Source organism: Drosophila tropicalis, unplaced genomic scaffold, assembly GCF_018151085.1.
Source record: "Drosophila tropicalis isolate 14030-0801.00 unplaced genomic scaffold, ASM1815108v1 contig_845, whole genome shotgun sequence".
In the NCBI taxonomy this organism is placed as follows: Eukaryota; Metazoa; Arthropoda; class Insecta; order Diptera; family Drosophilidae; genus Drosophila; species Drosophila tropicalis.
In genome coordinates, this window is record NW_027173338.1 from 1,437,436 (window position 1) to 1,462,450 (window position 25,015).

General features: G+C 39.3%; 7 protein-coding genes and 1 long non-coding RNA gene across 8 annotated transcripts; 4 read left to right on the forward strand and 4 right to left on the reverse strand.

Annotated features, from left to right (window-relative positions):
• Nucleotides 1–182: 182 nt before the first annotated feature.
• NimC2 (Nimrod C2) lies at nucleotides 183–2,551 on the reverse strand. Its single transcript, XM_068294774.1, has 4 exons — nucleotides 2,478–2,551; nucleotides 2,311–2,413; nucleotides 2,150–2,205; nucleotides 183–2,079 (listed from the first exon to the last, which is right to left on the reverse strand). Exons 1-4 carry the CDS (start codon nucleotides 2,549–2,551, stop codon nucleotides 183–185), a joined length of 2,130 nt encoding a protein of 709 aa, XP_068150875.1.
• A 937-nt stretch (nucleotides 2,552–3,488) lies between these two features.
• LOC137580666 (multiple epidermal growth factor-like domains protein 10) lies at nucleotides 3,489–9,978 on the forward strand. Its single transcript, XM_068294776.1, has 4 exons — nucleotides 3,489–3,545; nucleotides 3,746–4,648; nucleotides 7,927–8,911; nucleotides 9,941–9,978. Exons 1-4 carry the CDS (start codon nucleotides 3,489–3,491, stop codon nucleotides 9,976–9,978), a joined length of 1,983 nt encoding a protein of 660 aa, XP_068150877.1.
• A 722-nt stretch (nucleotides 9,979–10,700) lies between these two features.
• Nucleotides 10,701–12,926, reverse strand: LOC137580630 (tenascin-like). Its single transcript, XM_068294737.1, has 2 exons — nucleotides 12,659–12,926; nucleotides 10,701–12,535 (listed from the first exon to the last, which is right to left on the reverse strand). The coding sequence occupies exons 1-2, from the start codon at nucleotides 12,869–12,871 to the stop codon at nucleotides 10,757–10,759; spliced, it is 1,992 nt and encodes a 663-aa protein (XP_068150838.1). The 5' UTR covers nucleotides 12,872–12,926; the 3' UTR covers nucleotides 10,701–10,756.
• A 929-nt stretch (nucleotides 12,927–13,855) lies between these two features.
• Nucleotides 13,856–16,600, forward strand: LOC137580663 (uncharacterized). The gene is made up of 3 exons (XR_011033030.1): nucleotides 13,856–13,989; nucleotides 14,060–14,112; nucleotides 16,575–16,600. It is a non-coding gene; the product is annotated as an uncharacterized lncRNA (long non-coding RNA).
• Nucleotides 16,601–17,151: 551 nt separating this feature from the next.
• On the reverse strand, nucleotides 17,152–18,277 carry NimB5 (Nimrod B5). The gene is made up of 3 exons (XM_068294751.1): nucleotides 17,977–18,277; nucleotides 17,366–17,908; nucleotides 17,152–17,295 (listed from the first exon to the last, which is right to left on the reverse strand). Exons 1-3 carry the CDS (start codon nucleotides 18,270–18,272, stop codon nucleotides 17,190–17,192), a joined length of 945 nt encoding a protein of 314 aa, XP_068150852.1. The 5' UTR covers nucleotides 18,273–18,277; the 3' UTR covers nucleotides 17,152–17,189.
• A 337-nt stretch (nucleotides 18,278–18,614) lies between these two features.
• LOC137580669 (fibrillin-2-like) lies at nucleotides 18,615–23,447 on the forward strand. Its single transcript, XM_068294780.1, has 7 exons — nucleotides 18,615–18,922; nucleotides 18,994–19,557; nucleotides 19,624–20,118; nucleotides 20,796–20,820; nucleotides 21,423–21,865; nucleotides 22,448–22,984; nucleotides 23,046–23,447. The coding sequence occupies exons 1-7, from the start codon at nucleotides 18,630–18,632 to the stop codon at nucleotides 23,353–23,355; spliced, it is 2,667 nt and encodes an 888-aa protein (XP_068150881.1). The 5' UTR covers nucleotides 18,615–18,629; the 3' UTR covers nucleotides 23,356–23,447.
• On the forward strand, nucleotides 20,279–20,755 carry NimB3 (Nimrod B3). Its single transcript, XM_068294771.1, has 2 exons — nucleotides 20,279–20,444; nucleotides 20,509–20,755. Exons 1-2 carry the CDS (start codon nucleotides 20,287–20,289, stop codon nucleotides 20,717–20,719), a joined length of 369 nt encoding a protein of 122 aa, XP_068150872.1. The 5' UTR covers nucleotides 20,279–20,286; the 3' UTR covers nucleotides 20,720–20,755.
• On the reverse strand, nucleotides 23,398–24,862 carry NimB1 (Nimrod B1). Its single transcript, XM_068294786.1, has 4 exons — nucleotides 24,638–24,862; nucleotides 24,030–24,587; nucleotides 23,769–23,972; nucleotides 23,398–23,656 (listed from the first exon to the last, which is right to left on the reverse strand). The coding sequence occupies exons 1-4, from the start codon at nucleotides 24,784–24,786 to the stop codon at nucleotides 23,398–23,400; spliced, it is 1,170 nt and encodes a 389-aa protein (XP_068150887.1). The 5' UTR covers nucleotides 24,787–24,862.
• Nucleotides 24,863–25,015: the final 153 nt, after the last annotated feature.

The following is a 25,015-nucleotide window of genomic DNA, read 5'->3' on the forward strand; positions in this document are numbered from 1 at the left end:
ATGTGCGTATGTATTGTGTATAATGTTCGATAATGCCAAGCATTTATCATTAGAGTTGAACAAACAAATTGAAGCCATAACAAGAATAATAATTCAAATATATACACTAAACTCTGGAATTCTTTTTATTTTCTGTAGAAAATTTTCATAACCGACTTTTAAACACATATGTAAACGATCCTCTAATCGGCCAATCCAATTTCCTGTTCACTGAGAGGTTCTTCACTGCCGGGCAATATTACTCCGTAAGTGGGATTCTCAATTAAATGGGCTTGTTGTTTATCCTTTTGACTTCGCCGACGTTGCACTTCTCTCATCAGGAGTAGAGGGAACATTACCAAAATTAGGCAGAGGAAAACAGCCAACATGAGTGTAGACCAACGTGTAAAGCCATGATGCACATTGGAAGATGGATTAGCTTTAAAGATAAAACGACGACCACTTAACTCACACAAATCGGGAGCTATGCAGAGTTCATTTGAATCACATGCTGGTGAGCAGATGGGCTCACATTCCGTGGTGCTTGAGGGCAGCATTCGATAGCCATCGAGACAAACACATTCCTCGGGCCGGAGGCACTCAGCATTGATGCACTGCTTTTTACACTGCGGCTCACATTGATGGGGCTGACTGGCATTAGCTATTTGATAACCCGAATTGCATTCACACTGCCCCGGCGCTGTACAGCGACCATTCTCACAGCGGGGACGACAACTGGGCACACAGATATTATGTTGTTTGGTATCCTCAAAGCCATGAGAGCAGGCGCATTGATTGGGCTCCACACACGAACCATTCACACATGGGGGCATGCAGACAGGATCGCATATGGAACTTGACCCATCTCTTAAGCGATAGCCCTCATAGCAGCGACATTGACTTGCGCCAATGCAATGGCTGTTAATGCACTTCTGTTGGCAATGCGGTTCGCAGGATCCGGTGGGCCAACGTTTGATATAACCCTCCTGACAATGACAAATCTCCGGGGCTATACACCGCCCATGGCCGCAATCCTGACTGCAAATCGGTTCACAAATACTGGGATCTTCGGATGTGGGTCGATAGCCAGTGAAGCAGCGGCACTGATTGGGACCCACACAACTGCCATGCAAGCAGGATCGAGTGCAAATGGGTATGCAGTAGAAAGACAGTAAGGCCTGATAGCCAGCCAGGCAAGTACATACTCCGGGACTACTGCAAATGCCATTCTTACACGTCCTCGGGCAATTCGGTTCACATTGTGTTGTCGAGCCATTGACAAACACATAGCCGGGGTCACAGGTGCATGTGTCGGGTGCCGTACATCTCGAGTTCTGTCCACACGCGGCCTGGCAAACGGGTGCACATCGATGAGCCGTCAACTGTACGTAACCCTCATGGCATTCACAACGTCCTGGTGAACTGCAGAACCCATGCTCGCATCCCGATCGACAACTGGGCACACAGACATTATGGGAGCCATCGGCATAGGCGTGACCCTCGTTGCAAACACAATGACCCGGTGATACACACGTTCCGTTCACACAGCCCGGTTGGCAAACTGGTTGACAACCCCTGGAGACACGTTGCTCCACATGAGCATAACCCAAATTGCAGGCACAATGCTCTGGCTCCAGACACAGACCATTTGGGCAACCACTCGAACACACTGGATCACATTTCATTGGTCGTCCCAGACGTGCTTCATAGCCATCGTGGCATTTATACTCATTGGGTCCCACACAGTCGCCATGCTCACAGATGTCCTGGCAAACGGGCACACATTTCTGCAGCTTCTCATCACGCTGATAGCCGATATTACAAATACATTTCGAGGGCTCCTCACAATGCCCATTCTCACAGTTGACCTTGCAAATCGGTTCACACTCATTGACCGAATCGCTGCGAAAACGATAACCCTCCAGACATTGACAGACATCGGGAGCAGTGCAATTGCCATTAACGCAGGGCTCACTACATTCTGGAACGCACACGCTGCGATTCACATGGTTCGTAAAGCCATTGCCGCAAAAACACACCGAGGGCGAATGACATACACCGGTTTCACCACAATCAGCACAACGAGGAAGACATTCGGTGCTGGAGCGAGAAAACAAAGGGAGAATTAGGCTTAAAAGTTAATCCATGCTTTGAATTATTCTTTATTTACTCTTCGTCATTGCGATCGTAGCCATCACAGCAAACCTCATCGACTGTCATGTAGGTCTATAAAGGCACAATAACAGAAAGTTTAATGAAGCAAATAAAAACTTTAGATCATTATCTTCCATCACATGAGTCATTAGACTGATAACAAATAAAGTCTCTCACCTCTTTTCGTGGTCGGACTACAAGAGGTCCACAATCGGTAGTACAATTGCTTAATCCTTGATATTTTCGCATTGTTACCAAGCTCACACGCATTTTCATGACCCTGCACAAAATTAAAGTTTATATTTTTTACTTGGAGTAAATAAATTGTCAAATTTCGTACTCACGGCACACGGTCAACGCAGGCCTGAACTTTGAATACCACGCCAAAAGATAGGCATATCACAAAAATTCGCCACATTTTGTTTGTTATGAATTGCTAGACTAAAATATAAACCTCGGTTTTATTTTGGGCACAACTGATCAGCTAAATGTGCAATTTACAAATGATGGGGAACAAATTGCATTCTGTAATGAATATATTCTTGTGCCGGACACATACAGTCTTATCTGTTCTCTTCTATGTACATATATGGTGCATATATATTTGAGATATATATAAACATAGATGCAGCATGTGTTTAATGAACTCAAATCTTATTGCAGAAAAAAAGCTAATACTGATAGGAGCATCCAAGTTGAGGTTCTTAACATTGAATATGACAATACGAATTATGTATGTACATATGTATTGGCTTTGCCTATTACTTATCGGTCATGTCTTATGTCTATTAATGTGCCTCCTTTGTACATAAGACTTGAATATTATTTAAGAAAAAGTCTTCATACATTATTGTACGCATTCATTCACCAAAGATTCATTCCGATTAAAACGGCAAATAGTTTGGCTCAGTCATTTTTAGTCTCACTTTATAAAGATAGCTTAATTCAGATCAGATAGAAACGTTGACTTAACAAATCCGTTTCCGTTGGAATATTTAAAGCTACTTCAATGCATGAATTTTTCAACTTTTTCTTAAGGTCGCTAATTTTAAATGAAAAACTCATAAGTTTTGTGACTGATTATGAGTTTTAAATAGCCATTTCAATTAGAATAATAACTTACAACATAATTTAACTTTTAGTCATACTTGGTCTTTTCCTTTTCATATTTTATTTATAACCTAAATGAAATATAAATATGTATATATCGCCAATCAAAATTGTATACTATTCGATGACTCACTTCGAAGCAAATAAATATGCGGGGTTTTCAAAGATTTGCTCTCAGTTTAACTCAATACGCCGATTGGCAAAGTACTTCAAAGAAAACTTTGCAAGTCCCTCAAGACACAGTTATGTATCAAAAACTGTGTTTCTTTGTGGCTCTGAGCCTGATCGTTGTCATTGCCAAAGTCAGTGCCATTGATGCTCCGACATGTACAGAACAGTATAATGTTACATTTTATAAGCTTAATAAAACAAATGTAACAGATGGAGAAAACCCTAAATTTTTTGCAGCAGTAAGTAAGATAAACGAGTTGAGAACAGAAGGAATATTTTATCATATCTTTGAGTAACTATGAATAAAAAATAACAATATTCATATTTTTAGGTGCATTCAATAACCAAAGAAAGGAAAATATGCTGTCCTGGATATATTGGTCGATTACCCGATTGCCAACCAAATTGCACAAAAGGATGCTTTGGCAATAGTTACTGCGCTGCTCCAGAGACATGTGAATGTAACCCCAACTATGAAGGCGATGATTGTCATCCGATTTGTGACAATTGTGGCGAGTTTGAGTACTGCCAAAAACCAGGAAACTGTGGCTGTATCGAGGGATATAAGAGGAACAATAGTTCTGGTAGCTGCGAACCCGAATGTTCGGTCGAATGTTCTGGAAATCGGTATTGTGCATCGCCAGACACTTGTGCCTGTCAAACTGGGTTTGAAGGGAACGATTGTCATCCGATTTGTGACAATTGTGGCGAGTTTGGGTACTGCCAAAAACCAGGAAACTGTGGCTGCATCGAGGGATATAAAAAAAAAAATGATTCCGGCAATTGCGAACCTACATGTTTAAAGGGATGCGGCGACAACGGCTTCTGTTCTGCGCCCGAACATTGCCAGTGTTCGGCGGGATTTACAATGACCACAGAAGGTTGTGAACTTGAAACAACTACAGAAAAAATGTCTACCTCTAGCCCTTCATCTGTTTGGCCATCTAGCACCAAGGCGAGTGAAAATACTTTTCTTGACTGTTCTCCAGAATGCCAGTGCTGGACAAGGAAAGTTAATGAACACTCGTGTGTTCAGACCTGCTCCGATCGTGGTAGCAAATCCTGCTTGGACTTGAGTCAATGCCGCTGTAATCTATCGAATAGTTCAATACTTTGTAAGGAAGGGGACTCTAACAACGTCGAGTACTTTTGCTCATCCAATACCCTGGCAGCCCTATGGGATAGATATTTAGTTATCATTATTATTGTTGCTTGTGTCATCGTTTTGGTTATGGTAGGTCTGTTGTGGTTGTGTATTGATTGTTACCGATACCGTAAACGTTCACTAGTCATAAGAAAAACTTTCAAGTACAGAAATTTTCGTGACACCTTCAACTCTAGCGTTGCTCCTTCAGTTACTGACTTAAGTGTACAAAAATAATTAAAATATCTTCACTTATTTTTACTCAGGTGTACTTTATCTACATATTTAATTTATATTTCTATTGTATAACACATTTATTATTTATGTAATATATCAAATTATGTAACTATGTGCAAAAAACAATTATTTAATGAGTGCGCCTAATTCATCGGCACTATGTTAACCTTTATGAATTAATATTAAAAATAGTCGGGGGCAAAGAATTTTACTAGTTTGATTTTCTTTCTAACGTAACTATGTTGGAATTGGACCAATTAATTGAATATAAATTTATCTAAAATTAATTTTATTTATTCAATTTATATTCGTGAATAATAAAAAATAAGTTTAGTATTCTGACCATTGCATCTAAACTCATAAAGCATAACTATTTGTATATCTTCGAGCTAAGATGAAAAGATAAGTGCGACAGTATCTAATCTCACAAGTTTGTGAGTATCTGGTTTTAAATTATTTTTTGTGGCATAAAGGAACAAAGAGAAATGACTAATTTAATGGTTTCTTTGTGGTGATTTGTCACTCACGACAGCTCATTACATTCGATGGTAAAAGTGAATTTCAAGTGAAATATACAAATCGCAATTCCCATTTTCCATGAGTATTCCATGTGCTAAAGCCACATTGAAACACTCACCAAAAAACCACACCAAAAAAGAAAAAAGATAGATCTCAAAAATAGATTTGGTGGCTAGTAAAGTCTTCACAAGTCGAACGACCTGTTTGAAGCGAAGAACCTAAAAGTACATAGCACCTGACAGATAGTATCCACTATTGCCAACTATTATTATACCCTTGCAAAAAGGGTATATTAATTTTGGTCAGAAGTGTGCAACGCATAGAACGAAGCATCTCCGACCATACAAAGTATATATATTTTTGATCAGCACGACGAGACGAATTCAAATAGCCATGTCCGTCCGTCCGTCTGGATCAACGCAAACTCCTCCTAGACCGTAAGAGCTACAGAGCTGAAATTTTGCACATAGGCTTGTGTATACTGCAGGCGTTGTATATCGGATCGGACCACTATATCATATAGCTCCCATACAAACCCCAAAGTCACGAACAGTGACTTTTCTCAATAACTTCGTTAATTTCTGTGCTTTTACGATGAAACTTAATATTAGAGAGTTTATTACGCCTATAAACGACTCTGCCAAATTTGATCAACATCGGATGACTATATCATATAGCTCCCATAGGAAGGATCGGTCGAAAACAGTGACTTTTGTAAATAACTTCGTTACTTTTAACGAGATTGCTTTCAAATTAAACATTTGTTAGTTTAATATATCTGTTAATGACTGTGCCAAATTTGATTAAGATCGGGTGACTATATCATATATCTCCCATAGGAACGATCGGTAAAAAACAGTGACTTTGTTCAATATCTTCGTTATTTCCTATGATTGTAGGCCATTCTTTCGCAAACATAAGCCTTTTTAGATAAAACGTTCTTCCACATTGATGGCTAATAGGTAAGGAAGGAGTTACCAAAAAAGTTGCAAGGGTATACAAACTTTGACGCGGTCGAAGTTAGCCCCGGCCCTCTGGTTATACCCTTGCAAAAAGGGTATATTAATTTTGGTCAGAAGTGTGCAACGCATAGAACGAAGCATCTCCGACCATACAAAGTATATATATTCTTGATCAGCACGACGAGACGAGTTCAACTAGCCATGTCCGTCCGTCCGTCCGTCCGTCCGTCCGTCCGTCCGTCCGTCCGTCCGTCCGTCCGTCCGTCCGTCCGTCCGTCCGTCCGTCTGGATCAACGCAAACTCCTCCTAGACCGTAAGAGCTACAGAGCTGAAATTTTGCACGTAGGCTTGTATATACTGCAGGCGTTGTATATCTCGGATTCAGCCGGATCGGACCACTATATCATATAGCTCCCATACAAACCCCAAAGTCACGAACAGTGACTTTTCTCAATAACTTCGTTATTTTCTATGCTATTATCGTGTAACTTAATATTAGAGAGTTTACTACGCCTATAAGCGACTATGCCAAATTTGATCAAGATCGGGTGACTATATCATATAGCTCCCATACAAACGGCCAAGTCACAAACAGTGACTTTCTCAATAACTTCGTTATTTTCTGAGCTATTGTCGTGTAACTTAATATTAGAGAGTTTACTACGCCTATAAGCGACTATGCCAAATTTGATCAAGATCGGGTGACTATATCATATAGCTCCCATACAAACGGCCAAGTCACAAACAGTGACTTTCTCAATAACTTCGTTATTTTCTGAGCTATTGTCGTGTAACTTAATATTAGAGAGTTTACTACGCCTATAAGCGACTATGCCAAATTTGATAAAGATCAGGTGACTATATCATATAGCTCCCATAGGAACGATCGGTGGAAAACAGTGACTTTGATCAATATCTTCGTTATTTCCTATGATTGTAGGCCTTTCTTTCTCAAGCTTAAGCCTTTTTAGATAAAACGTTCTTCCACATTGATGGCTAATAGGTAAGGATAGAGTTACCAAAAAAGTTGCAAGGGTATACAAACTTTGACGCGGTCGAAGTTAGCCCCGGCCCTCTGGTTTTTCTTATTTTTGGGTATGTGGGTATGGGTGGATCCTCCACTAAATGGATGAAATGAATCATTTTGTGAATAATAGATTAATTATGCAAGTGATTTATCCGATCTATAATTAATTACAAATGTATATTAAAAAAATGAATAATAATGATAATATAAATAAATAAAAATTATGCATTATTTATCACAGGCAACAAATTCTCACTTCCAACTTGTAGCTTTAGTTTTATAGCAAACGTTGTCGGAATCAGATCTGAGAATCTTAATTGAATTTCTTTATTATTATAATGAAACCCAGACTTTATTTTTGTATCTCTCTCAACCTGCTCATAATAATAATTCTTATGGTGGATGGAACGCATGCTAACGAGCAACAAATTTGTAGGGGAAAGACTAAAAATAGTTTTAAAACAAATACAGATAGCTGTGTTAGCCTAAAATGTTATGGTAACATAAACGCTTATATATTCTCAAAAGATAAGGTGAGTAAACTTTTAAACAAACTTGGACATGGACTTCAATTATGTATATGCAGTTATATTCAACATGATTTTTTGTACTTTCCTTTCCAGCCAAAAAAAGAGGTAATATGTAGCAAAAACGAATACTGTAAGTCCCCTGGAAAATGTGCCTGTAACAGAGGCTACAGTAGGTTAAACGACTCTGGTAATTGTGTGCCCAATTGCTCAAAAGGATGTGGCGACCATAGCTTCTGTTCCGAACCAGAGATTTGCCAGTGTGAGGTGGGATACGCCAAAATTAATGAATCTGACATCTGTTTGCCTGTATGCGAAACCGATTGCGGCGAAAACAGTTCCTGTACAGAACCCAATATTTGCTCCTGCAATGAGAATTATTCAGATGTGGGTGATGGTCAATGCCAACCAGTTTGTGAACCCAAGTGTGAGAAGCACAGCCAGTGTGTAAGTCCCAATAGTTGCCAGTGCCTAGAAGGGTATTCTAGTCAGGCAAATAGCACCTCTTGTGAACCCATTTGTCAAAACGGATGCCCGGAGCATAGCTTCTGCGTGGAGCCGAATCGATGTGAATGCGATTCGGGATACATCAAGGATGGAGACCTTTGCCAACCCCATTGCCCCAGTAAGTGTCCGGATTATGCGCAATGCACCGGACCCAATGTGTGTGAATGTTTTCCCGGCTATGAGAAAGTAGATGAGAGTGGCAAGTGTGGGCCCAAGTGTGATGAGGGCTGCCCACTGAATTCCATATGCACCAACCCCGGAACATGCCGTTGCAAGATTGGTCACCTGATGAGTCCCAACAATACCTGTGATCCTCAATGTTCGAGGCACTGCCTAAATGGGCGTTGCAACGCGCCCGAGACTTGTGTCTGTAATGACGGATATAGCTTCAGGAATAACTCTCAAGATATATGCGATCCAATTTGTAAGAATTGCAAAAACGGAGATTGTCTGGCACCAGATATTTGCGTCTGTCATTTAGGATATAGACCCGATAACTCCACTGGCTATCTGAACTGTCTGCCTAGTTGTGAAAAGGAGTGTGTAAATGGCCAGTGCACTGGACCGGAAGAGTGTACGTGTTTAAATGGGTTTACAATGACAGAAACACCCAATCTCTGTGTGCCCAAATGTACTCAAGGCTGCGAAAATGGGAAATGTGTGGCACCGGAGGTCTGTGAATGTTCATTGGGCTATATAAAGTCTTCACTAGGCTGTGAAATGGAAACAACATCTGAGTTAACTTCTATCACTTTCTTTACTGATTTGCTCCCTACTGATTCGTCCTCTCCTGATATTACCTCGTCCTTAGATTTAACTGACGCATTCTCTACCACAAAAGCTACTATAGACAGAACGCTGACCATTAGTTTTGAATGTAAATGTTGGACAAGACAGGGTACACATGTCACGTTGAGTAATTGTCTTAAGACTTGTCCTGGTGATCAGGGTAAACCCTGCTTAGACTTGGGTCATTGTCGCCCCAATCAATCCAACAGTTCTATAATTTGTAACTATGGTTCAGAGACTGAAGATATTGAGTATATGTGCACAAATAATCGACCACCACAAGCAGCGGTATGGTTTTATATATTAATTATTTTTGGTATATGCGGCACAATGCTGACTCTTTTATTTGTTGGTCATTTAGTTGTGTGTTGTTTTAAATACCGAGAGCGATCAATGACTTTGAACGGAGGTTCAAAGTATAATCCTTTCCCATGACCCTTTCATTTTATTATTGGAACTCAGAATGATCAAATAGTCTCATATTATAAGTATAATATTATTCATGTTACTTAAATAAATACATAATACGGTGATTATCCCTAAGCAGTTACAAAAACAACAACATGAATTAGTCAACATGTCATGTTTATTGTTTTTGAAAGACTTAAAGTTTTTTGATAATAAACTAGATATTACAAATGCTATATTATGCATTTAGATTTTGGTTAATATTTCATAATAATTTGTTTTGAAAGCGTTTGGTTGTAAATGGTAACAGGTAAAACCTTATCTTTTGTTTGTATTATTAATATCAACGTATCCTTTTAAAATATGGATTTATAAATAAGCTAATGTTTAACTTGTAAATTAATAGATGCAGAAAATCTTAAGGAGAATAAAGATTTTATTTAACTTTATGGCAAATCCATAATTAAAAAGAATAATCAAAACCATTGTTTCAAGATAATTAAAACGCGTTAAATCTGGTAAAATAAAAATACAATAAGAGACATGAAAACTTACGGAGGTGAATCGGGAATCGCGAGCTGTATCTATGGTGGTATACAGGAGAACTGCCCGTCACTCTTCACCGTATTCTTCCTACGGAAAAGTCCTACTTTCTAATAATAATCTCTAAAAGTCTTATGTAACGTCTGTTTTTTTTCCCCTAACTCCTTTCCAATCGACAGTCTTGCAAGCTCATGTGCCACATAGTAATGACTGCATACTTTTAGGCTAATTCTTACGTTAAATCACAAATTGTATTGACCTTTAATTAATATAGAGCGAAGGATACATTTTGTCAAATTTAAGTTAAGGAAACTTGTACATAGGGTTAAAATCACTTACTGATCTTACTGATATTAGAAAGGAATTCATTTTTCTATAAAGTGTTTGAAGCTTTGCAAAGCTTTGTTGAAGTCCTTAGAAAAGTTTTGGTTTATGTGAAAGCTACTATGCTAAACAATTTGTAAGCTGAAAGGACTGAGCGAGAGATTACATTTTACATCTTTGAAAGAAATCAATACGTTCAAGAAAAGAAGGCTTTCCTAAAGCAACCAAATGGAGGTCAAGTTCGCGATAAACTGAAATAAATCCAAGTTCCATTCATACATGGAAATAAAGAAATGCACTTGTTAGCGACAGCGGCTAGCTTTATTTAAAAATACAACAACATCTTATCAACTAATTATTCAACATCCACATAAATCGCATCGCCTGCAATATTTACATTTCTCTTGTAATATATAAGAGCGCCAATTAGACCCGTTATCATGATAATACCACAGAGAATACCCAATATGGATAACCAATGTGATGAAACTGCTTTTATCTGAGATTCGACTTTTGGCGATTTCTCAACTGGCAATCTGATGCTACAAATGTATTCCATTTTGTCATTGCTGTCTTCCACATCACAAAGTATTGAACTATTCAATTGATTACACTGACATTGATTCAAATCCAAGCAAGGTTGGTCATGATCATCTAGGCAGGTCTTAACACACTTACCAGTGCTTACCGTGTCTAGATTATCATGACTGGTCCAGCATGTGCAGTCTGCTTTACAGTGTGGTTGTGTGTGAATAGTGCTTTGGGTGGTAGTGGAATCTAAATTAAAGGTAAGATCAGTAGAAGATGAGTCAGTGCCAAAAGTTAACACAGTAGTTGTTTCCATTTCACAGCCTAGTGAAGACTTTATATAGCCCAATGAACATTCACAGACCTCCGGTGCCACACATTTCCCATTTTCGCAGCCTTGAGTACATTTGGGCACACAGAGATTGGGTGTTTCTGTCATTGTAAACCCATTTAAACACGTACACTCTTCCGGTCCAGTGCACTGGCCATTTACACACTCCTTTTCACAACTAGGCAGACAGTTTAGATAGCCAGTGGAGTTATCGGGTCTATATCCTAAATGACAGACGCAAATATCTGGTGCCAGACAATCTCCGTTTTTGCAATTCTTACAAATTGGATCGCATATATCTTGAGAGTTATTCCTGAAGCTATATCCGTCATTACAGACACAAGTCTCGGGCTCGTTGCAACGCCCATTTAGGCAGTGCCTCGAACATTGAGGATCACAGGTATTGTTGGGACTCATCAGGTAACCAATCTTGCAACGGCATGTTCCGGGGTTGGTGCATATGGAATTCAGTGGGCAGCCCTCATCACACTTGGGCCCGCACTTGCCACTCTCATCTACTTTCTCATAGCCGGGAAAACATTCACACTCATTGGGTCCGGTGCATTGCGCATAATCCGGACACTTACTGGGGCAATGGGGTTGGCAAAGGTCTCCATCCTTGATGTAGCCCGAATCGCATTCACATCGATTCGGCTCCACGCAGAAGCTATGCTCCGGGCATCCGTTTTGGCAAATGGGTTCGCAAGAGGTGCTATTTGCCTGATTAGAATACCCCTCTACGCACTGGCAACTATTGGGTCTTACACACTGGCTGTGCTCCTCACACTTGGGTTCACAAACTGGATGGCATTGGCCATCACCCACATCTGAATAATTCTCATTGCAGGAGCAAATATTGGGTTCTGTACAGGAACTGTTTTCGCCGCAATCGGTTTCGCATACAGGAAAACAGATGTCAGATTCATTAATTTTGGCGTATCCCACCTCACACTGGCAAATCTCTGGTTCGGAACAGAAGCTGTGGTCGCCACATCCTTTCGAGCAATTGGGCACACAATTACCAGAGTCGCTTATCCTACTGTAGCCCCCGTTGCAGGCACAGTTCCCCGGTTCTTTGCAGTATTCGTACTTTCCACAGTCAGCACAAATCGGATGGCAATCATCACCTTCATAGTTGGGCTTACAGTCACATATTTCTGGAGCCACGCATAGCCGATTTCCAGAACATCCATTCGAGCACTTTGGTTGACAATTGTCTATTGGCCCATCATAGCCATCGCAACATACATATTTTTGAGCGTTTCTATAACGTGGCTGAGAACATAATGGAAAACATAGTAAAGTTTAAATGTTTACGGATATACGTTTTTGGGTGTTTTTTAGAATAAGTTGAAATTGTTTCTAAACTTTTCATTAATTACTTTGTTTTGCTCTTACTTCTGTAATCCATCTATATTCGGTGCGGTATTTAGTTTGATGACCATGAAACCAAGAATAGTGTTGATAAGACACAGTTACTGGCTTATAAACTTGATGTGAACCTGACGGAACCTGAACACTAATACTACACACATGGCCATTATAGGCATAGACAACACTAGACAAGAAGACCAGTGTTAGAATTGCACTACTCCTTACAGTTTTTGTCATATCTGTAGTATATGTTATATGTAAGTTGTCTAAGTTAATTTTAACGTTCTCGCAATTATTGCTCAGTTCAGTAGAACGCCACGAATTCAACTAAGCTATGACAAAAATGTTTTCATTATTAAACGATATTTCCTCTTAATGATAAACATAGTTTATTTTGTTTTATTTTAATGCTTTGTCAAATTCAACGACTTTAAATTGCTTTGTGTTTGAAGATATGAGACAAATGACTCGTTCCTCATATAAGTCTTTGTGTTTGGTGGTATCAGAAATATTACAACAACCTTGAGGGTCTGAGTAAATGAGTTTTTGTGCGCACAATCACAAACAGAAATATTAGTCATTTATTAAGCATAGTTTATGGAATAGTTAAATCAATTAGTCTTCAAATTGACTAAAATGCTCTCACAAGAGCATTCTAAATGCTTTGATCGTTTAACTTGGATCGAAATAAAAGAAAGAACACGATTAAATTAAATACGAAAGCCGCGATCGTTTTCAATTAATTATTTCGTATTAAGATTTGTAACCTAATGAGAAGCGACGCCTAAAAGTATGCAAGGTAGGTGTAAGAGGATAGTCATAAAAGATTGGCAAATAATTATAACACACTTTCGGTTTATTGATATACCGAAAGTAATTGAATTAATTTTCTATGAATTATAAATTACTTTACATTACTTTTATTTGTTGACTTACTTTGATTGTAATTTCAATTCCTACTTAAAAAATTTGTAGCAATAGGATGTACTTAGAATTTGCTGGAATTACCCTATAGGCAACTTAGAAAAACCATATAGTCTTTAAAATTCTCGAACATCGTAATATAAGAAGTAACAACTTCTGTGAATAAATAATTTATTGATACGTTGGTTATCATTTAAAGAAATTCACTTGAATTGCTTACGATTTCATCAGAATAGGCAATAAATGCTCTCGAATATGCATTCAACAAATCAAGACTTCAGTTCAATCGCAACCGTTGTCCGATATAAAGCTTAAGCATTTGCTCGTGAATTTCTTTCGACTTAAAAATGTTGAAAATCTTGTGCTTTTGTGTCCTTCTGAGCCTTTCATTGGTGTCAATCAAGTCAGGAGAAAGTGTTAGCGACATGCGAGTTTGTATAAAAAATATTAGTACTCCGTATACGGCTTATGCTATTGAGAAAATAAATTCTTGTCCGACAGCCAGTTCGTGCTTAGGAGACCGCAAAAAATTTAACTACGCTGTCAAAGTTGTCGTAAGTAAAGAACAATTGCAACAACAAAAGCCTCTACAGTGCATTAGCTGATAAAAACTTAAAAAAAGAGTAAAAAGAATTAAAATTAAAAAAAATATTTGTCTGTTATGGATCGAACGAAAGTATGATTTCTCGTTCTTGTTAATATTGTGGCAACTTATAACAAATTTATTGATTTCAATAAAAACCACCAAAACTACTCTAGTCATTCTATCTCAATTTTCGTCTATCTCAGATTGCATATATTTGCATTATATATGTAAGTTTTCAGTTTAATTTTAAACGCTGTAATACAAATTTTTGTTTTGATAATTATTTAAATGACCATTCGGAATACAAAACTGGTGTTTCATATTGCTGTGGCATAATCAGTGTGATTCTTGTAATGAAAACTCAAAACCAGAGGGCCGGGGCTAACTTCGACCGCGTTAAAGTTTGTATACCCTTGCAACTTTTTTGGTAACTCCTTCCTTACCTATTAGCCATCAATGTGGATGAACGTTTTATCTAAAAAGGCTTATGTTTGCGAAAGAATGGCCTACAATCATAGGAAATAACGAAGATATTGAACAAAGTCACTGTTTTCCACCGATCGTTCCTATGGGAGCTATATGATATAGTCACCCGATCTTGATCAAACTTGGCACAGTCATTAACAGATATACTAAACTAACAAATGTTTAATTTGAAAGCAATCGCGGTAAAAGTAACGAAGTTATTTACAAAAGTCACTGTTTTCGACCGATCGTTCCTATGGGAGCTATATGATATAGTCATCCGATCTTGATCAAATTTGGCACATTCATTAACAGATATACTAAACTAGCAAATGTTTAATTTGAAAGCAATCGCGGTAAAAGTAACGAAGTTATTTACAAAAGTCACTGTTTTCGACCGATCGTTCCTATGGGAGCTATATGATATAGTCATCCGATCTTGATCAAATTTGGCACATTCATTAACAGATATACTAAACTAGCAAATGTTTAATTTGAAAGCAATCGCGGTAAAAGTAACGAAGTTATTTACAAAAGTCACTGTTTTCGACCGATCGTTCCTATGGGAGATATATGATATAGTCATCCGATCTTGATCAAATTTGGAACATTCATTAACAGATATACTAAACTAGCAAATGTTTAATTTGAAAGCAATCGCGGTAAAAGTAACGAAGTTATTTACAAAAGTCACTGTTTTCGACCGATCGTTCCTATGGGAGATATATGATATAGTCATCCGATCTTGATCAAATTTGGCACAGTCGTTTATAAGCGTAATAAATTCTCTAATATAGTAGTAATATAATATAGTTTCACGATAATAACAGAAAATAACGAAGTTATTGAAAAAAGTCACTGTTCGTGACTTTGGAGTTTGTATGCGGGCTATATGATGTAGTGGTCCGATCCGGCTGAATCCAAAAATACAACCCCTGCAGTATATACAATCATATTCTTCGCATTGTTATTAAGTGACTCACATCTTTTTTGCTACTTATACATATACACTAGCTTATAATATATTTATTTAAGTATAATTCTATATATATTTAAGTCTCACTAGTGGATATCACTGTATATTAAAAGAGAACCCAAGATTAATTTGGAATTCCTTTTAAATCCACATTTACTCACAAGCGCTAATCAATTGTGTGTTTTTGAACGAATCCTTGCAGAACCGAAAAATGGATACTCTTGAAAGTTTTTCCGAATAAATAATCCAGATCTCTTAAGTGATAAGTTTAGTCAGAGAGGATTGAAAAAAAAAAAACACACACACACAAGCTCACGAAAGTTAATTTGACCCATAGTTCCTTAGTTTTGTGGTCTCTTCGAAATGGGTTTCCACGGATAATAGTATCATTTGTTTAGAAACATTCGAAGAATATCCATTTGGAACATGACTCATAATTATTCTGTCCCAGAGGTCTGAAGTAATTTCGGTTTTTTTTGTTATGATGAAGATAAACATATATACATACATACCCAATTTAATATACCCCTTTTTGCGCTTCAATTTTCATTTGCCGCTGCAAGATTTTAGTCAAACTGCAAACGTTGTCGGATATAGAACTGAAAAAGTTTTACAAACCTTTTAAGTCACCATAATGCATCCAAGACTTCTTAATTATGTTAACCTGCTCCTGATCATTTTGATTTGGAATTTGTCTAGACTTAGAGCTCAGTCATTATGTACAAAAGAGGACAAAGTCCTAATAACTTACAACGTGACTAAACTGAAGCCAATTTGTGATCCTAAATGCTCACGAAATAATTTTAAATATCGAGTTATTTTATCAACCGCTGTAAGTGAATTAGAATAATAAGATTTTGATTTTCTGCAGTTGGTGACTGCTTAAGAAACAGGGTATACTTTTCGGTCGAATTGTTTAATTGATTTAATTCTAATATCTTTTTCGCGTTAACTATAAATTTCTAATATTCTTATTTCTCTGTTTATAGACAAAATATAATATTATAAAGACCAAATACTGCTGTGATGGCTATGAGGGTTCGGCCGATAATTGTAAGCCGATTTGCAGCGGAGGATGCCTCGGCAATCGGCACTGTGTGGCACCACAGAAATGTGAATGCAAACCTGGCTATGAAGGTGATGATTGTCATCCGATTTGTGATCAGAATTGCGGCATATTTGCATATTGCAAAGCACCTGGAACCTGTGCCTGCGTTGATGGTTATAACATGGAACTTCACTCTGGTGTTTGTGAACTAGATTGCTCGCAAGGATGCGATACTACTGAATCATCAACTGAATCTTCAACTGAATCTTCAACTGAATCGTTAACTGAATCATCAACTGAATCTTCTTCGACAGAGATAACATTTGAAACTAGTTCAGAACATTCACCTGAAGGTTTTTCTACAAAAGCTCCAAATGTTTCAAACTCCATATCGTCGAATATTTCGCATATATTCATTTTAGCAGCAATGCTAAGTTTTTATTACATTTGATATGAAGGGTCATTTTCATACATACTGAAATGTAATAAATTGTGCTTAAAGAAATGACTCTTTAATATTTTGTTTTATAAATGCAAAATTGTAAAAAATTTATTGCTAATTCTTTTTAATTGGCACACACATTGTAGATTGTTCATGGTAGCTATATCCTGGATCGCAAATGCAACGATTACGACTGACACAAATGCCATTGCTGCATTTTCTGCAAAGTTATGGTAAGGTATAAAATGTTATCTGACGTTTAAGCCTGACAAAAATGTTTTCATACTCACTGGTAGCAGTCCGTTTGACAGACACCATCTTTTAATTGATATCCTGGCCCGCAATCGCATTCATTATTCTCTCGGCAGAGACCACCGATGCCACAATCTGGATCACATACTGGCTGACAGCCATCATCGGTTAACTGAAATCCCATGGCACAGCCACAGACCTCGGGCTCCGTGCAATTGTGGCGCGGATTATTGCCACAACCATTGCTGCAAATGGGTCGACAGAAACGACGACTTTCATCTAGCTTATAGCCGGGATCGCAAAGACAACTGCCATCCAGATAACATCGTCCATTCTGACAACCCAATGGACAGGTGAAAACACAATCGCCATTGTCATTCTTCACGAATCCCTGGTAGCAATCGCAATCACCGGCCACGCGGCATGAACCATTCTGGCAACTGCATATGGGACGGCAATAGGTGACCCCATTTGATCGCATCGCATAGTACCCAGTGCAACAGACCTCAATGAGTGTGAGTTTTTTTGACTGATCCGGCTGAATGATATTCGCATAAGAATACCTTTCTATGATCTCGGGACTAAAATCCATAAGCACAACAATTATAATGATACACACGTCGAACATGATGGAGTTTGATTTACTTACGGCACCCAAGTCCGACACAAGTGCCGTGCATTATCCGCAAGAATCTCATGGGAGCGGATTAGATATTCACGACTCTTGCCTTTTGGTTGCTCCACCTCCGGTTCGGGCAGGCTTTGGCCTCGATTAAACGAACTTAGCATAGAATTCTGCCTGTTGGGTGAGAAGCGTCGTCCAATTGCCTGATTTTGGTCCATGAAACCGTTCGACTGACCCTGATTACGGCGTGGATCGGAATATTGTGAGTGTATAGTTGACAAGCAGACTATAAACTGCAAAATACCTAAACGAAGCCACATTTCAATTCGCTTACTAAATGCCTACTAAATACACTTGAGATTATAAGTGTTTTTTGTTTTGGTTTTATTTTTTTCGCAGTCCGCTCTATTAGCTGGCCTAATATGCTTATCAGTTTGTAGCATTATTTTAGATGATTGCTCTCAATGAAACATCTCTCAATATACTCAAAATCCAAGATCTCCGACTTGACATACATCAAACTCAAGAGCCCTTTCAGAGCGTGCTCTAGTCGTTTAATTTAATTAAAAACATAATCAAGTCTTAAAACAAAGCTTTTTGGCTTGGCTTATCTCTATGAGGCTTCTGGTTTGGTATTCTCATTGTGCTTTTATTTCACTGCCGGAACAGTAAACAATATGTCGTCGCATTTGTTGCACACATTGGCGCGGCAGTCAGTATTGCTGGTATTCTTTCTATGCCTGCTCCAAGCCCTCGAGTTGCAGATCCATGAACAGCAATTGAAACATCAATTGGACGAGGAGTTACGCTTGCGTCAGTTGCAGCTGCAGGCCCAACAGCAGCGTGAGCAACAGATGTTGCAACGTCGATACTCCTCAACGACATCGACACGTAAACCGTATATCATACCCCAAGGATTATCATTGCCCCGACGTGGTGAACATCCGGAGAAATGTTATCGTGAAGTGCCGTAGGTTCAGCAAAATCAAAAATTACATCTAAAATATGATCGTTTTGTCCGAATTTGTTTCTGTGCATCAGCGCTGTATTCTTTCAGTATGACAAGGAGGTTAAAATTGTGGGTAATAGCACCACGAATCCCTATTTTAATGTCATCGAGGTGTGCTGCAAAGGTTGGCGTCGCTATGAATACGAATGGAGTCGTTGTGTCCCAGATTGCGGTGAACGCTGTCTGGAGAATGGCTTTTGCTTGGCTGGTGGCATTTGTCAGTGTTTCGATGATTTCGTTCTAAATTATAGAAATAATTGTGTGCCAACGTGCCCCCTGGGTTGTCCGCATGGCCGTTGCTATTTAAATGGCACCTGTGTGTGTCAACAGGGCTACGAGCTTGATGGCTCTCGGCGCTTCTGTCAACCGATATGCAATCAAACGTGTGGCCATAATGAAATCTGCCTGGAGCCGGGTAAATGTGTCTGTGCCGAGGGCTATGCTCGTGGACTGCGTGAATCCTCGGCTTTGGGCTGTCAACCCATTTGCATTCCGGACTGTGGACATGGTCATTGTGTGGCACCCAATGAGTGTGAATGCTTTCCCGGCTATCAGAAACGTCTCAATGGAAGTTCTTGTGAAAGCAATTGCTATTTGTTAGTTGGCAAAGACAACTTTTGGTTCGTTTTAGGAATTAACTTATAATACATTGTTTATTTCAGGCGCTGCGAGAATGGTTTCTGTGCCAATCGAACAACTTGTGTTTGCCAGAATGGCTATCGTTACGATCGCAATACCACAAGCTGTCTGCCCGATTGCGGCGATAATTGTGAGAATGGTGTTTGCATTTCGCCAGGAAATTGCCGCTGTTTCAATGGCTATATCAGAAATCGTGAGAAATGCCAGGCTGTGTGTGAACGGGGCTGCGGTTTCTATGGCAAATGTATTGCTCCCAATGTCTGCGCCTGTGCTGTGGTCCCTGGTCCAGAGAGAACCTATCAGGGATGCAAAATGGGTTTCTGCAATTCGCAGGGTCTGTGCCGTTGCATGGAAGGCAAGACACGATTCATAGATGAGTGCATGTCACCGGATACGGTAACCACATACGCCTCGCTCAATCCAATCCGGGTGAATGCCTCTTTGATACATGAGTTTGATCTACTGTTGGGTAGACATTTCACATTGGGCGGCGTTGACAGATTGCATGAGACCATGTGGTGGCTTTGAGCGGAGAAAGTGATAAGCTATGGAGAGAGTCATAAAGAAATTGTTTTCAATTTGAATAAATATTAAATATTTCTCAATTGGTGTCGTGTTCGTGTGGCTTATCACTCTGGCGGGGTCTATTCCACAGTCAGTAGCTGAAAAACACTGAAAGCAGAAACATGAATTTGACACAATTCTATTTGGGCGTCTTTATCGCTATCTTGTATTGCCTTCCAGTGTTTGGACAGTTTTGGAGAAACGCTCTCAGTGAAAGGCAACATTGGGAGCGGGAGATGTTGGCATCGCGTCAATCGGGTATTTGCTACCGGATGCAGAGGTAATACCAAAAACGAGAAGTTAATACAACCAACTGTAAGTGATTCCCAATTTGTTCGTTCCAGTGTCGAGACTATTGATCCAGATCTCAGATATAGACAGATCTCATATTGCTGCGATGGCTTCTTAAATCTGGGCACTAACAAGAATCTAAAATGTGAACCCATTTGCAAAATGGACTGCACGAATGGCATTTGTATTGGTCCCGATAATTGTGAATGTGCCCCAGGATATGTTTTGCAAAACGAACGTTGTAAATCATATGATGAGGACTAACTAACCGAATAAATAGTTAATACTAGTTCAAAAAAATATCTATATATATTTTCTTTACACACTACACTTTCATTAGTACAATTAGAATAGAAAGTGAAAAGGTAAATCAACATAAGCAATTATCATTTGAACAAATCAAATGAAACTTATGCATGAGCGAAAGTTTTAAAGTGATGCGATCGTATATGATGAAGCCTTAATACCCTGGAATTTTTGTAAGAATTGCTTATATTCTCAGCTATTACAAGTAGAACTAAGGCTGACTTAATGTTAAGTTTATAATCAAGAGTCAAAACAAAAAAAAAGTACCGATCCTCTTTTTTGGGAGTTGATAGAGTAAGATGTACTTTGGAAGAGCTTGTCTTATAGGCATAAGGTTTTTGCTACAGCAGGTACTGAAAGAATATAAAATCTCAGCAAATTAAGCTTAATGGCAAATAATATAAATCAAACAATCTTTCTTCGATATTCGATCAGAGTTTTTTCTTAGAAATGCCCATTAATTATACACACAAAGAATTATAATTATTTGTTTGCCACAAAGCTTAGGCATCTGAAAACAAACAACCTTCACTTCATTGACTTCATTGATGCGGCCAATGGCAAATGACTGATTAGAAGATTGTCTGAGAGAGAGAGAGAGAGAGAGGGGGAGAGAAACGATTGGTATTTAGAATTTAAAATTTAGCTTATTTGTTAATAGTTAAAGTGCAACAGCCAACACAAGTGGACGTATTCGCATGAAAATATTTGCAAATTCAAAAGTGACATCATCATGAAATCATCGCCAGGGTCACGATTATTAGTGCTGGCCATCATATGCCTTGTCCAGTGTTTTTCCCACACCCAGGGCCAGTTTAAGACTGCTGGCATCAAGACGCGTCAATATGCACCCCCATCGGGTAATCTTCAATTGGCCAGCAATGCCACCGAATCAAATCAAACCGCTTATAACTATGGTTGGAGCAGTTTTGTGCCTGCCGAAACGTATCAAGGCTCGGCCATGCCTCCGCTCTATGGCCACTATGTGCAACCGCAGAATACTCCCCCGGTGAATCGTGGTCCAGAAGTTGTAGACGAAATAGCATTGTTCATAAACAAAACTCGCTCATCAATGGCCAGCGGTGTGTGCTATAAAGAAGTTCCGTAAGTCAATAAAACGAAAAGAAAAAAAAACCCAGGCTTACATAAGTCTATGAATAATTATCGCTCAATTGTGAAAACAAAATCGAAAAGAAAACAAAACAAAACAAAACTTTGTGAACTAATGGCCTCAACATCCTCCATTGGCTTGATAATGAATGGCGACTTGAATTTATTTCTATGGGCCACATCTGTTGATGTTGTTTTTTTTTTTTATGCGATAAAAGAATTTTTATATACACACTAATATATTAAAATGTATAATGCACATGGAAATATAAAATTGAGGGACGTTTTGTAATATACTTTTATCGATTTTCTGGACTTGTGTGCTTTCAAGTTAAGAGTAGATAGATAGTTGTGGCTGCAAAAAGAAAGATAACAATATGAGAAGTAGACTCAAATCCTCTCTTTGCTTCAAAATCAATCAATCATGTTTATGAAACACTTCCACCTCTGCAGTAAATTGAGAAGCTTATTCACTGCTCCAGCCAATATAATAGAACAAATATTCTGAGTTAACCTAGTCACTTAAAATTTAGGTCAACTAATGCTCGTGATATTTGCCTTGATTTTCATTAATAGAACCGTCTCGTTGCTGCGTAATTCTCGCGAAAAGATCATCGGCAATGGAACTACTCCGGATATGAGTCAGATTCAAGTCTGCTGTGAAGGTTACGAACGTAATCCCCATATATACCGCCGCTGTGAGCCAATTTGTGCAGACGGTTGCCCCAATGGCATATGTACAGCTCCCAATACATGCGTCTGTATTCCGGGCCATGTCCGCACCACCGAGGGCAAATGCATCTCCACTTGTCCCCTGGGCTGCGGCAATGGCGTATGTGATGGGCATAACGAATGTCGTTGCCATGATGGCTACAAACTGGATCCAATTAGCCGCAAATACTGCCAGCCGGAATGCAATCCTGGTTGTGCCCAGGGTCATTGTGTGGCCCCCAACAAATGTGAGTGCCTGCAGGGTTACCGCCAGGCGGCAGATGGAAGCTGTACTCCTGTATGTGATCGATGTGACAATGGAAAATGCACAGCTCCGGGACATTGTACTTGCAACACTGGCTTTCTGAAGGTGGCTGGCAATTGCGAACCCATCTGCGAACAGTAAGTTTGATCACCTTCGACTTAACGTGGTTAACTTCTTTGTTTTTCTCATTTCGAATAGGCCCTGCAAGAATGGACGTTGCATTGCCCCCGACACCTGCGAGTGCGCCAATGGTTTCGACTGGGATCGTAAGACTGGCCAATGTGTTCCCCATTGTGATATACCCTGTTTAAATGGCATATGCGCTGGTCACAATCAATGTGAATGCAAGCCCGGCTATATTCTGGATGAACATCAACGGAATATCTGTCAACCACATTGCCCGCAGGGTTGTCCCAATGGTTTTTGCAGTGCACCAAACTTTTGCATTTGCCGGCCGGGATTCATTAAGAGCGGCATCAAGGGACGCCAGAGTTGTCAGGCGATTTAAATTTAATTATTAGCACTTCTCGATTTGTTTTATTAACTGACCTTAACTGAGATTAAACATACGCCCCACAAGGGCGTTAAATTCATAACTAAGTTGGTAATTAAAATGTTCTCTGCTTTTGTTAGAGGCAAGTTGTTCCAAAATATGTTCAGATCGTAGACACTGATCAATAAAATGGTTTTCACCATTTGGGCAAATACATTTGCCATTCCCATCGCAATGACCTCTCAAACAATGCTGATGACCGGGACCACAGCCACATATATTTGGCTCTAAGCATTGACCATGGGAGCCGCAGGATCTGAAAAGGCAAATCCATTAAATTGTATTTGGCTGTGATTAATTCAGAGAGCTGCCACTTGAGCGAGGTAGCTATTGAAATTCACGATATCGCATTCATTTTCTAGACTCACCCTTCACACTTGGGCTCACAACTATTGCCTTTGAGTTCATAGCCCTCAAAGCAGCGGCATACACCCGGAGCTATACACAGACCATTACCATGGCCACAATTGTCCACACATTCGGGCAGGCAGCTAGTAGTATTCAAATCGTAGCGATAGCCCTCACGACACTGACATTTGTATCTCGTCTCGCAATAGCCATTCTCACAATTCCTAAGAAAACAATTTAATATATTAACTATCCACTTGGTTCTGAGTTGTTATACCCACAGATAGCATTCAGCTTCGCACACATTTCTTTGATGTCGCTTTGTAAAACCGCCAAAGCACTCGCACTGATTGGGACCCACACATTTGCCATAGCCACAATCTGGAGTACAAACTGGCTGACAGCCCAAATCCGATGTACGATGATAACCCATCGAACAGTCACATTTACCCGGAGCCACACACTCTTCATGCGTGCCACAGGCCTTCGAGCAGTACGGGCGACAATATGAACGTGTCTCCTGATCCAAGGCATAACCATGATGACATGAGCAAGTGCCATTAAGATAGCAACGTCCGTTCTGACAAGCTATGGGACATGTGTGTATACAAGCGCCACGTTCGTTTTTCACAAATTCATCAAAGCACTCGCAACGACCTGGGCCACGACAGAAGCCATTGCGGCAATTATCAGGTGAAGTCATCGAACAATCTGGCACGCAGTGTCCAGTGCGTAGATCCTTGCGATAGCCATTGCAGCATTGTTCAATGCGATTATAAAATATGGTTGAACCGTTGCCTCGTATAACTTCATCTTTATTCACTTGAAAGAAAACCGCACTAAACGGGATTTAAACAGAATTATCTAGCCAATTATCCATACTACTTACGGTACCTCGCGTTGGCATAGATGTTGCTGCCGCTGGCGTGTCAGGCTGAGAGCCTCGAATTCACCTGGCTTGTGTATATCGCCATAGAGTTCAACCGATTCTACTGTGAGCAAGTGAACAAGCACCGATGCTATTAGGTACAAGCACATGCCTTCCTTTCTTGATATGCAATGCTCCAGATTCGTTGAAAGAATGCCAGAGAGTCAACATTGGCATGGCAACTTATCAGCTTCTGAGAGAATGCTTGAGTGGAAAAACCCAAAAAGGTCTCAAGAGATTATTAATATGAATTTATTTTTCTATTCTTTTTTTTATTGTAATTTTATTGAAATACTCAAATGAAATACTATATTTATGATCAACGTAATAATATATGTA